The 13,818-nt window shown below is 43.7% G+C and overlaps 1 protein-coding gene across 8 annotated transcripts in view; it reads right to left on the bottom strand.

Annotated features, from left to right (window-relative positions):
• KEL (Kell metallo-endopeptidase (Kell blood group)) overlaps positions 1 to 11,173 on the bottom strand; it is a 30,931-nt gene extending 19,758 nt beyond the window's left edge. For 2 of the 8 annotated variants that reach the window (XM_065584945.1, XM_065584920.1), the window contains exons 1-5: positions 10,901 to 11,173; positions 4,255 to 4,444; positions 2,403 to 2,606; positions 1,414 to 1,538; positions 176 to 322 (exon numbers count right to left, since the gene is read on the bottom strand). In XM_065584945.1, the coding sequence (XP_065441017.1) occupies positions 176 to 322; positions 1,414 to 1,538; positions 2,403 to 2,606; positions 4,255 to 4,444; positions 10,901 to 10,927 (693 nt within the window). In that variant the 5' untranslated portion in view covers positions 10,928 to 11,173. Of the gene's footprint in view, positions 1 to 175; positions 323 to 1,413; positions 1,539 to 2,402; positions 2,665 to 4,254; positions 4,445 to 10,900 lie in introns of those variants that run through there. The other 6 variants (XM_005281661.5, XM_065584952.1, XM_065584927.1 and 3 more) reach the window with 6 other exon arrangements.
• Positions 11,174 to 13,818: the final 2,645 nt, after the last annotated feature.

Below are 13,818 nucleotides of genomic sequence, written 5' to 3' on the forward strand. Positions count from 1 at the left end.
TTGCATAGATTTGCAGAGATCTTTTTAAGGAGCGAATATGTTTATAATACTCATAAAATATGTCCAATTTCCACTGCCTCTCCCAGTAGCTTAAGCAGTTATTTGATCCTAAAGGCCCACAGGTACTGCCCTGACTTTGTCCTTTCCGACTGCCATCTCCTGCTGATCCTCTCACCTGGATGATATTGGTGCTGGGGTCAGAAGAGTTGGGTCCCACATATGCTCTGAAGAAGGGGAAAGTGTTGTATTTGCCCATGAGTGTTTGCAGGGTCTGGTTAAAATCGGTCTGTTTCTCGGGGCCTGTGACGTTCCAGCCACCAACCTGAGGAAAAAGAGTGACAAACAGAGAGAACTTACTGATTACCATTGGTGGAAAGAGAAATGGGAACAGCTGCCAGATACTGATTTCCAAATTTCTCTCCACCTACCCACCCCCCATGGAACATGATCACAGAATGTCAGGGTTGGAAGGAACCTCAGGAGGTCATCTAGTCCAACCTACTGCTCAAAGCAGAACCAATACCCAAATGGCCCCCTGAAGAATTGAGCTTACAACCCTGGCTTTAGCAGGTCAATGCTCAAACCACTGAGCTTTCTCCCCCCATGAATATGACAACCAAGCTTCAGGATCAGTACAAATAATTAAGAAGACTAGGAAGAACCCATGAAAATCTTCACACTTGCTGTGTGACCCTAAAGTGACCCTGTCACTTTATCTTTATGGAATGACATAAAATTGCTATAAAGGGCAGAGGAGGGCAAGAGGATGAGAGGAAGTCACTTGAGGTCCACAGGTGACATAAGAAGGTAGAGGGGGGTGAAAGGAAAGTGTCTACACTTCACTGTGACCCTCAAGCAGGGCAGTTAGGGCTCATTTTTCATACTTGGGGATTTAGGTGCATTCCTTGGGCCCCAAAATTCCATCTGTTTTGGAGGGAGTTTCCTATCTTGCAGACTGGATCTTATTGAATTACATGAGTTCCTGTTAAGAAAAATATCCCTGCCTGCAGGATGGGAGGAATTCTAAAACTGCAAGGCTGCACGTGCCTGAATGGACATTAAGGTATACTAAATACATATTCAGGGCCTGAAATCAGGCAGCCAAATATGAGCGTTGATCCCATCATATCTATTAGGGAAATGCTGTTTGTGCCATGGAGTCTCGTCAGTTATAAATTAGGCTGTGACTCCTCATTTACAAATTATGCTCATTCCATGGGCAGAAGCCATCAACTTGCCATCACTGACACCTTAGTCACCTGGTGCTGGCAAGTGCAATAATGAAGGAGCAAATAATGAAGCAGATTATTATTTTTCTCCCTATTGTTTTCTATCCTTTTCCTGGTAGAACTGTTTTCTGAAGTGTAAGGGTATACATATGCTCAGAAATAGTATTGTGTGAACAATGATCACCTGATTTATAAGCTCCTTCAAGGGCTGAGCCCCTTCTGCTTCTATCTGTTGGGTATCCATGCAGGAGTGGTAGAACTGGATGGCTTTTTCCTTGGCTGAACTTCCAACCCTGAGCTGTGGAACCTCTGAGAAAAGGAAATCACACAAAACATTAATGGGCCAAAAATTAAAGAAGACCAAGAAATAGCATCAGGTGAGGAGGTGGGGTTGGTAAGAGGTAATGTGCATCCTGAAGCAGGAACTACAGCTTGTTTGACAATCCTTGATTAAATGTAGCATACTGAAGCTGCATAGATAAACGCCATGGTCACCAGTACAGATCAAATCTGGATCTTCCACACTAAAAGGTACAACCCACAATCATCTAAACCAAAATAGTAGCTTTAGCAGTGAGCAAGGAGGTTTCTGCTATAATTTCTAGGGGCCCAGAGAGTAACGAGAGACATGATCACATCCAGACTCTAGGAGACAGAGGGATACAGTCACAAGTCAGCACTGGAGAATCCCAAGAGAGCTTTATTTTCTCATCTAGGATGGTTATAGCTCTGGTGGCAGTGACAGGGAGATAACATGGGGGTGGTTGTGTGTCAGTGCATGGTTGGTTGTATTGCTGCCCGACTGATGTGGCTACTTCCACAGTGGTGATGGTGTGAGATGGCAGGAAAATGATTTGGACTTAAGGGGCTGAAGTGAGAGACCATGTGGTTGTTACTCTGGCTATGGTGACTGAAATGGTTTGGTCATATTTTGGGGAAGTTTGTAGTGATGCATGTTGGGGGTTGTAGTGACAGGGGGATGGTGTTATTCCCATTGGTGTGGTCCCATACTGGTGCATGCTGGGATTCATGGTTGTGGTTGCAGTGACAGAGAGGTGACAGGGGTTGGGTTTGGTCCCTGTTGGGAGTGGCTGCACTGTTGTATATTAGTAATCAGAGCTCTGACTGAAGAGCATGCTGGCAGTACATACACCATCCATCTCCCCTCCCTACCTAAGAGCCTCTTCAGGATCAGCTGGTTTTCTTCCAGCAGGACATCAAACACATTTGATGACTCCATAGTCCCCGTGCGCAAGTGGTTGGCTTCCCAGTTGCCACAGGCGTAGCCATAAAAATCCTCACAGGGGTCTATGGTGGCATTTCTCACCTCCAGGAGTCTGGCCAGGAGCGTGAGACACTCCTCTGTGTCACAAGGTTCTGAGCAAGAAGCAAAGACAGGAGCCATCATTAGCAGGGTGAAGGAAATTCAGGACAACTGTATGAAAATATAGGAGAGAGGTTATTTTGAAGTTTTATTTGTGGTAAAAATTCTATGCTTTTGGCACAGTGTTGGATTCTTTGAAAAATTATTGCTGAACAGAGGATAAAGTGTATCCTGTGTTTGACTTTATGGATGGATGTCAATAAGTACCAATTAAGGGAAGCCATTAAAATAAAGGATGAATGGTCACCCCAGGGAGAAGGTCCCATCTTGGCACAACCCAAATGGCCACAAAGCTGATTATCAACAAACTTCTCCTCCTATTTTCATCTTCTTACTACATTCACTGTGTGTTTGGCCAAGTAATGACCCCAAGGGAATATGATAACCACTACAAGGTTAGGAAGGGTGTAAACACCAGAAAGGAAGAGAAGGGCATAGCTAGGGGAAAAGAGCTAAACCTGAACAATGATATTTCAGGAAGCATTTTTCAAAAGTGACATCTGTCAGACCTTTTCTACAAAGGAAAGTTGCACCAGTCCAACTTATGTTGATTTAAAAACTGATTTAATTAAGCCTGTGTAAACTCCTGGGTAGACACTCTTATTTTGTTTTGAGAGTGGTTTGTGTTGGTTTCCAGTTAAGTCTGTTTTTTGCTGAAATAAGCCACCCTTCAGTCAAAATAATAATACATCTTTAGTTAAACCCTTGGAAGTTTGTGTCTAGACAAGGCCATAGGCTGCGGCTTAATGTCTCAAGGTGTCTCAAGGTGAAGGGTGGAAGGGCCATTGTCTGAGACAGAAAACTGGCCTAAGTAAAGTCATGTATAATATACAAGTAGGGCTCAGAACTTCACTGGTTGGTATGATGTATGTGGGAAAAGGTGGAGATCTGAACTAATATAGCCTTTCTGTCTCTAACTTCTAGGGGTTTATAGTGAGGGGCTCCCCAACCCTCACAAATGGGGAAAGGACAGGAGAGGAGTTAAAGGGAAATGCCTGCTAAGGGGAAAATAAGTAAACTGGGGAAGAGGATGTGTATGACTTGGCCTCTTCATATTTATAGATCCTTATAGCAGAGATCTGTCTAGTGGTTAGAAAAGTGGACTGCTTGTGGATCTGGATTCCTGGGCTCTATTTCCAGCTCTGCCACTGACAGGAACTCTCTAATTGTCTTATTAATACAAGGATTCCATTGGTTGGACCCGTGAAAACTAGGACGGGCCTATGAATTCAGGGATGGAAAGGAGGGGCAATTCCAAGCCCCAGCCCCAAATTCTAGACTTATCCACATTTCTGCTGGGTCACCTACAGACAGACCAATACTGCTCAGGGATACAGAAGCTGTGAGTTAGAGGGAGGGGATGAGAGTACTGTAATACAATAGCTTTTAGAAAGTGCAGTGCTGCTCTTCATGGAAGCTGGGCCAGGCCACACTAGGTTGGCAGGAAGCTTGGGAGTGAGGCGGTCTCCACATAGCAGGGAAGGCTTGGAGAGGGGTAGGGCAATATCTCTTTATTAGAATTTATTTACTTCAGACATTTATGTTTTCCTAAGACTTAGGAATCTTCCAGGGCTTGGGCCTCATGTAGATGCTCAGCCCAAAAGGCAATGAAGGGAGAGGAGAGAGAGGAAGGGGTCTCACTGGTGGGTCGGGTGCGAGGGAAGGGAGAAAGACTGTCATGTCTTGTACCCAGGCCCTGGTGTAGGATGGTGTAGGCAAGAAGCAATGCAAACCCAAGGACAGTACTGAGCGTGAGAGCACACAGGAGCAGGCTCTTCCCCCGGAGACATCTTCCTTTCTTTGCAGCCTCTCTTGGATCCTCCTCACAGGGCTGAAAAGGGGGAGTTAGGAAAAGAGAGGCGATGAAGAGAGAAACATTCCTTTTAAAGTTATGCCAGGTCACATGCCCTCCCAGCTCCACCCGTCTACCAGTATTGATACAGGAGGGCTGGTAACCAGAGACATTAGTAATTGTACCAGTTCCCCAGCTGCTTCTATCCATGCCTTGCAGAACCCTCAACAGCAGTTTCTGCACCTCTTCCTCACCAGCTGCAGCGATCCTTCCCTTTCTTTCCATTTAGCTGAGCTCCCAACTCCTCCCCAAAAATCATGGCACTAATATGCTGCCATCCCATTGTTCATTCTGCTTGTGTGTTACCCCCTTGCCCCCACCCTGTGTCTCTCCGGTCTGTTCAGACTGTAAGCTCTTTTTGGCAGGGACCATCTGCTGCTCTGTGTTTGTACAGCACAATGGGGGCCCAATTTTGGTTGGCCTTGGGCACTACTGCCATAAACATGATTAATAATAAACAATAATCATAATAAAAGCAGAGAAAAGATAAGAACAGAAAACCCAGGCAGGAAAGGAGGAATGTGGAGATGGTATAGAAAAAGAAGGATGCATCAGTGCAGGAGACAAAGCTTTCTCAGGAGCTGATTTGAGAGTGTGGAATGGACTCCTCCAGAAACTAAGGACCATCCCAAACCTCACCACCTTCTGCTTCAAGTGCAAGGTGCACTTATTCAGCCTGCCTTCTTTACCATAAACACAGAGCAATAAGTATATTTAAGCAACAACAACGACAACACAAAACTAAACAAAAAATTCTACCAAACTGAACACTCTCGTGCAACACTCTTCTCCCCATGGGAGAGTATGAGAGAACTAACCAGACATGACAGACGTTAGTCACGCTGCTTAATGCACTACTGGAAGGTGCTCATACATCTGCTGGAAGCTGCTCACACACTACAGTGATGAGCGTGATATAAGATCCTATACAGAGCTGAATAGAATAGATGGAGAAGAGCAAAAAGCAGTGTTATAGCCCCAGATCCACAAAGGTATTGAGGCTTCTAACTTCCATTGATTTCAATGGAATTTAGGAACCTGCCTCAATATTTTTATGGATCTGGGCCATAATGCTTAGCACACCTAGTATTTTACATCCTCGAAAGGCAGCACAATCGTTAATGTGGGATTTTCAAAGACAGACATTCCAGTACGGTCCTGCTAATGAAGACAGGGGGTTGGACTCAATGACCTTTCGGGGTCCTTTCCAGTTCTATGAGATAGGTATATCTCCATATATTATATTATATTATATTATATTATATTATATTATATTATATTATATTATATTATATTATATTATATTATATTATGTGCCCAGTTCCCAGTGGCTTTCAATGGGTGCATAACTGTGCCTTTGAAAATCTGCCCCCAACTAATTAAGGCAGGATTTGGAATAGGAGAAAGGAAATCAAATAGACAGAAGTTGGGCCTGCACATGTAGGGTAGACAACATAGAAAGTGACCAGACAGAATACAACAAAGGGAGAAAAATGGTTTTCTTCCACCCTTTGATCCCACTGTGATGGTAACACACACTGGGTTTTACTCTGAAAGTGAAGACAGTCTCAGGGAAGGGGTGGAACGGGAGGGAGAATCTGCATGGCTTAAGAACAGAGAGGAGTGGGTACCCTTTTCTTCTGTGTGCAATTCCTTAACTCCCTCCAAAACCATCCCTTGTGCCCCCTCTTTGCCCCTGCAATATGTTTCCCTGTTTTTCAGGTTTGCAGCCTGATTACAAGGTGTTCAAAATCCTGGATTACCCTGGTCTTGTGCTCTTTGAAGGGTACCTATATCTCCTCCTCAAATGCTGAAAGTTGTGGTATAAGAAGACAGGAAGCAGCAAGATGTGACTTTTCATTTCCGGTGGAAGCTATGATTCAAAGTAGACTCTACACACACAGTGTATTAATATTTTCCTTGTTAAATAATGCCTCTGTTAAATAATAGTGATTAAAACAAAGAAGCAAGCAAGCAAACAAACAAAAACAGACATTTAGAGTGCTCCCTCCAAATGTACAATTCTGAACAATGCAAGGAAGCTGAGATGTTAGGGTCTGTGCAATGAGGGACATGACAAGAACAAATGTTCCTAAAACACTTCATATTTCCTAAATAATAGCCTTTGGATTTAGCTTATCTGTTTTTGATGTTGGATTTGAAGGAATGACATTCAACTTTTGAAATAACAATGTCTTGGGTCTGTTCGGAAGGACACTGATCTCCTCCCTTAGTGCTGTGGGAAGAAGATACAGAATGGGGGAATGCCTCCTCTGCCTCTCATGGCTAGATACACATGGCCCAACACAAACTAACTATCCTTGACCGTGGCTCTGGGGGACTGTAGGGAGGAAGGGGTGCCACTGATCTACAGAATTTTTCAAATAGTCTGGCTTCAGTCTGGTCTCAGCTCAGGTAGGTCTGGATACTCAAAGGGATTTGGCAATGGGATATGGAGGCTTTTACATCTTGTTCCAATCTGGCCTGAAGTTGTGGGGAGCAAGACAGTTGGATGGCTTACACAAGACTGAGGAATGGGATATGGAGCCTATCATGTGCAGGTTGCCCCTCCCCACCTGGCCTCAGATAAGAGAAGAGTGAGTGAGTAAACTGGCAGTATGGTTGGAGGAGATTGAGGAAGAGGATAGAGAGCCTTTTACCTCCAAGCCATCACTAGCTTCAATTCATGAAGGAGTGTGGAGTCTGAATGGTTTACAGGAGACCGAGGAGTGGGTCAGCATTTCTAGTGCTTCTCCATGTTGTGGGGACTGGATATTCCAGGGTAGGGGATGGACATGGGTGAATGGGGTATGAACCCTGTCATTTATAGGTTACATATGCTAATACAGATAGGATTGCCAGGCATCCGGTTTTCAACTAGAACGCCCAGTCGAAAAGGGACCCTGGCAGCTCCGGTCAGCACTGCTGACCGGGCCGTTAAAAGTCCGGTTGGCGGCGCAGCAGGGCTAAGGCAGGCTCCAGTGTCAACAAAAGCAGATCTCCCCAAAGCTCTGCTTATTTCATGAGCTCCTCACAGAACAAATGGCCAAATTCAAATTTTCTGTTTCAGTCTTTAAGGTTAGACACAGAATCAAGCCAAGTCAAGTAACCACCTGGGCAGATACAAAAAAAAAAAAAAAAAGAAAGAAAGAAAGAAAATTATGTGGCCCCCCCAAAATAGGGTTTAATTAAAATATTTTTTGTGAATAAATATATAAATAAATATATCATTGCTGATGACTTGTTTGTTTAGAAAAATTTCTAAACAAAAATGTTAAAATATCCAAAACTCTTAAAATGTTTGAATTTTTTATTTCAAAATAGTTAGAAATTTCCCAGTTTCTCTCTATTTTACTTACTTCCCAACTTTCTTCCCCTGAAAAAGGGGGATGGGAAAGGTAAAGAAGTTAGAGAAATAAGGGGGAAAAACCCACTATCTCTTATTTAAATTATTCACTACAAGAAATGTATGAAAATAAGTGTATATAGTCAGAGAAAATCCCCCCCCCCTCCCCATTTTTACACCCCGTTGCCTTTTTAAAAAACTGGGCAGGAGTAAAAATTGATATAAGTGAGAGGGGATCCAGAAATTGTAAACAATTTTTTTCAAAATTAATTTTCTTTTCCCTTTTTTTTTCAAAAATTGAAAACAATGTGAAAATTTTTTAACAAAACTGTTCATTTTCTTTTTAATTTTTTTGCTGAATCTTTGACCATAATTTCAACCAGTGCGGTGCTAGAAAACATCTTTGTCCGTCTCCATAGATGTCTAATCAGGAACTATGAAAATGTTAGTCTGGAGAATTAACCCTGGGAGAGAAGAAAGCAGAGCTTTTTCAGCAGCTGGCTCAAGAGATAGAATTCACTTCCCATGAAAAATAAGCTCAGAGCTCACAGCTCTTAGAGCAAAATATAAAACTTGCTTCTTCAGCTGAGCTTTCCCCACATCTGCAATAAAGGGGATGATAGAGGAGGAGAGGAAATTGCTGAAAAAAACAACCCAGAGTGTCTAAGGAAGAGGCTTTTGCCTTGTGGTGATGATAATTTTGCAAGGTGCTCAGATTCTGAAGTGCTGAATGTGGGAGAAATTCTTGGTGGTTGGAGGGAGGGGAGAGAGAGAAAGAGAGAGAGAATTGGCATCTTAAGCAAATATATATCTAGAGGTGAACAAAGCAAGGAGACAATTCTCTAAGAATATTAGTATGAAGTGGAAAGTGTACTTCGACTCAACCATGTTCACAATCCTATTTGCTTTCCACGAATATTCAGGCACTCAAGTTTTACTATAACACCAATTCTTGTCAAATTTGCCATTTCAGTCCAAATGCTTGAATAGCACTGGAAGCTAATTTCTAACTGATTATTTGAGAGTAAAATACACAATTTGGAATTTATAGTGTGTAGGTTAATTACATAAGTCATCCACTCAGGGATGTGAACCATGTGACTTATAAACTAAGAGGACCTGAACTGAGACTGTTACAGTTAGAGCTAGTAGCATTATTTGTTGCAAATAAATTCTCCAAATAATGTAGCCCTTTTTCTGTTTGTGACAGATTTCTGCCTATGCATTCCCTGGGCCTGGTTCTCCATTGTCATTAACATTTACACTTGTGCAAAATGAGCACAAAGCAGGTGTAAAACACTACCAAAGCAGAATGGTAGCATTTTACGTCTAATTTGCACTCAGTTAGTACGGGTGTAAATGATGAAACAAAAGATGCAAGGCAGCGGAGAATCAGGGCTATTATTTGTAAGTATTCTCTAAATAACTTGAATGAATTATTTTCAGCCATTGGGTTGTTCACAAACTGTTCACTTTGATCATTTGCTATTCAGTGGGCCTGAAGTGTGACTTGCCATGGTAATCACATGCAGGGGTGGATGTAGTCTCCCAATTCAATGGGTGCACAATGCCTCCTCCTCCTTGCCTTGATGAGGGAGCACTGCCCACAAGCAGCAGCACCCTCCGCCTCAGCACTACAATCCTAATACTGTCACAAGACAGATGGGAGGTGGGTGAAGTGGGTGGGTTGGAGAACAAGCCTGCCTCACATTCACCCCCCCCCCCCCCCCAAGCAGTGGTTCTTGTCCCTTGGGGCTCTGCTTGGCTCCCTAGAAAACCAATGGGATTGAAGCACACATTGAAAGTGAAGTACATACTAAAGTGCTTTGCTGAATAGAGATGGTTTGCTGAACCCTGGCCTGGAAGACTGAAAAGTGTGAAGCATAAAAACAGCCAATAAAAATTTAAAATAATGAATGACACCTACTCTTGTTCTCATGAGAATATGAGTATTTGTATGTAAAACAGCCATTCCCCAAATATACATGCCCATTTGCCTGAACAGAAAATAAAAATGGGTATGAACATGAACAAATGGAACAGCAATTCAGAATACAAACAAAGGCTTATGAACACTACCTTTTGCTGTATTCAATAGCTTTAATTATAACATAATAGATATTTTGAAAATCATGTTATGTTGATTAGTTACATAACTCATATGGTATTGTTTCTGTTCCATTTGGATCTTATATATTTAACCAAATTAGCACTACTTGGCAAATGTACAATTGATTATAAATTTGCAGTTATGTTGATTAATTACATAAGCCATCTAGTCAGGAAAGAGAAACAAAACCACATGACATATAATTAGCCAATACAACGTGATTTTCAATTTGCAAATATTTCCAATTGAAGAATGATCTCCACACTAAAAAAAAAAAGTTGAAAAAAATTGCAAATAATTCTGAATAAAGAGGGCATCTGGAATTCTGAAATTTGTGTGTGAACAATTTGTGGATACTATAAAAAAAAACGCATCAGATACATTATTTGTTGCAAATTGTTCACTTAGGTCTCAGCATAACCTAAATATGGCCACCAGTGGGAACCGGTTTTCTAAAACCTTTAACTGTGGACAGCAATTCCAAGACAAAACTGCTCACTGGGATGACCCTGAACTGTAGCTGGTGGTTCTAACAGCAGTTACCAACTGGAATAGCGCAAAATGAGCCTCCCCCAGCAATTACTCATCTGACACAGAGATATGGAAAGAAAGACTCTTAAAGACAAATGTGGGCAAAGCAGGGGATACAGATAAATATAGAGTCAGAAAACTCTGATATCTTGTCTCACCGGCAGCAGGGAGGGGAAGCCAGGAGTTATCTATGTGTACATTAGGCAAGTCTAAACAAAGTTGAAACTCAAACTTCGTAGATCCCCGTGCTGGAACCTGAACCCCTAGTGTTGGGCCCTGTGCAAGTTCTTTTGTACCCCAACTCTCAAGTGCAATTGAGTCCAGCTGTTCAACCCCCTGAGGGCACAGAGCAGGGTAAGAGTGAAAGAGAGACATAGAAAGGAAGGAAAAGAGAGGGAGCACAACTGAGTTAAATGATATGAGTAGGGAACTAGAATTCTTTCCCTACCTGCTGAGGAGTCCTTATGCTGTTCATTGTGGAGACTCTCCTGTTCCCTGTGTGGTTACTGCTGCTGCTGCTAGGTTGTTTATGCCCTACTCCTCCCCGAGGGCTGGTAAAGAACACAGTTCACATCACAGATAGTCTCTCCTTCCCACCTTGGCTGAGTGCTCGGAGGAGGAGGAGGAGATGGGAAAAAGGGCTTTGAAAAACACCCTTAAAGAAAACAGGAGGCAGAGAGAGAGAGAGAGATATGGATACATTTCTGCAGCTCCCCGCCCACCTTCTCCTTCTGACACCCCTTCCTCCCCTGACAGTGCATTTTTGCTTTCTACTTCCCTTTGGGAGAGCAAGGTTCTACCACAGTTTATCTATCTGTCTGAGTTACCCTGTGCACCTGCCCCCTCCCCACCATGCCAGGAACCCATGTTGGTCACAAATATGTAATTCTTTCCCTGGCCAACTCACCACTTCTTCCTTCCTACCCCAGCTGCCCTGCTGTTCCCTGCACTCCACATGCCTGCTCTGATATTCAAACTGCCTGTTTGAACCTGCTGTTCTGGGCCCTGAGGCCTCTGTTAACCTCCAAGATAATGAGAGTTACGGAGTCTGGTGCTCCTCTTCCCCCAGAAGGTGCAAAAATCCAGGTGTGCTTCTCCTGCTGCTTCTACAACAGCACCAAAATCTATTTCCAGCAGGAACAGAAATGGAATTCTGATTCTCTTCCTTCTGCACCCAGAATCCATTCCAGGGTGGCAGGTACACCCCGTGTGCATTCCAGCTTGGTACAAAATAGCAACAGCCCACTTCCCTGAAGTCCCTTCCTGGGAAGATTTAAGAGGCGTGGTTCCTCCGCTTTGAGAAACCAGCTGGTGGTCCCTTGAAGGTTTCATAAGTGGAGTGGGAGTCTAGGTTACTTCCCCCAAGACCCGTAAAGCTCAGTGACAGGGAAGGACCGTTACAGAGGGGTGGTTGGGACCAGGAGCACTGCCAGCTTTTCTGCTGCCCTAGATGGCGGAAGGTCCCGCCCCGAAATGCCACCCTCCCCAGAGGTGGCGGAAGGTCCCGCCGCGGAAATACCGCTGCAGTCGCCGCCCCCCAAATTGCAGTGCCCTAGGTGACTGCCTAGGTCGCCTAATGGGTTGTGCCGGCCCTGGCTGGGACCTATTTGGAGGGTGAGAGTTTACAGAAAGGTTAGACCTGAGCAGGGGTCCAGTGCAGGGTCCTCCCTCACCACTCCACTCTGACAGACTCTCCAGATGAATGTGCCATTGTCTTCCCACACTGCTTTTGGGATGTACAAATAGGCTTGGATTCCAGTTCAGGCGTTCAGATATTTCCCAAGTATTAGCCCCCACCCCTCATCTAACAGTGAGGTTATTTGTGTATCCGTGAAGTGCACATGCAGATTCATAGTTTTATAATTATGAGATAAGGATATTGATCCCTTATGAAGCTGAAGTCAATTACTTATCCCCAGGTCCTTATACCTCTAGGTCACCCCAAGTCATACATCTCCATATCCATCTGATGGTTCTGAACAGCCTGGAACATGGAGTTCCCTCTAGAAGTTTTCTTTTTGTGCAGTGTTTTACCCTGTGTCACCCCCAGCTCAGGCTCCATTTTACAAATGTTCCTCGAATATGCAACTAGCTGTGTATGAGAAAATAGCTCTTGGGTCACCCCAAATCAAGTCTCTGAGACTGAGAGCATCATGTCCCAGGATGTTCAGAACCATTTGATAGACACAGGGACATATGATTTGTGTGACCTGAGAGATGTTATGTCAAACGACCAGTTACTTATTTAAATTAAGAGCCCCTGAACAATGAACCAGGATCCTGAATAAGGGGATGGGAATAGGTAACTCATTTCAGCCTCATGATTGCTTTATTTAGCACAGCCTCTGTCATCCCCTGAGCAGCATAAACTATTGTCCCCAACCAGTGTAGGGAGAATAACTGTGAAGTGATTTATATCATGTGAGGTACTGAGGTACTCAATTTGTCCTCAGACTGGCTGATAAGGCTCTCCTGACAGATGGCCTGGACCCTTATGCCCATGTCTTCACTTTGGCATGTGCTCTCTCAGACAACTGGCAAGATGAATTACAGCAGTATTTATATTCATATTCAAGCTCTTTATTTTGCCTTCAAGGCCCTACACAATTTAACTTCTACCTAATGCTCAGCTCATGATTATTTTTGCTCCCTGCCCCTTCCAAGCTGCATCTAGCTGATCCTTTCATGTCCCTGTGCCACACTTGTCTCTGTGCCTTTACCATAGGGTTCACACTCCCGTACTCTTCATCCAGAGGTCCCCCTTCCACCCTCTCCTCCTTCAAATCCTTTCTCAAAACATAGATCTTCCATGACACCTATAAGCATCTGTGAATAAACTGGCCAAATTTGTTCACTGCTATTTGCTCTCTGACTCTGTCCCTCTGTCACCCTTGCACCCATAGGTGCTGGAACTAGGGGTCCTGGGGGTGCTGCCGCACCCACTGGCTTGAAGTGGTTTCCATTATATACAGAGTTTACAGTTTGGCTAAATGACTCTCAGCACCCCCACTATACAAATTGTTCCAGCACCCCTGCTTACACCTGGTGGTGTTGACAGCAACAAGGGCCAGGTTCCATATCTAGAGGTTCCTGTTAATATTGCAAAACAGAAATGCCTCGAGCCCCCACCCAGAAATCTGGTAAAACTAAATACCACCCCTGGGCACCTCTAAGAGGCAATACTTCCCCTCTTGCAAGCACGGAGTCTGTGAATAACAAAAGAAAACTTTTATTGCCAGGGAAAGGAGACCCAGCATTAATTTTGGAAAATACCATAATAATGATTCAAAAATATGCAAACTACAAGTGAACATCTGCCCCACAATATCTTGGGCAATGTCCTTTGCCTCAGTTTCTCACCGGGTA

Source organism: Chrysemys picta, chromosome 1 (assembly GCF_011386835.1).
Source record: "Chrysemys picta bellii isolate R12L10 chromosome 1, ASM1138683v2, whole genome shotgun sequence".
Classification (NCBI taxonomy): domain Eukaryota; kingdom Metazoa; phylum Chordata; order Testudines; family Emydidae; genus Chrysemys; species Chrysemys picta.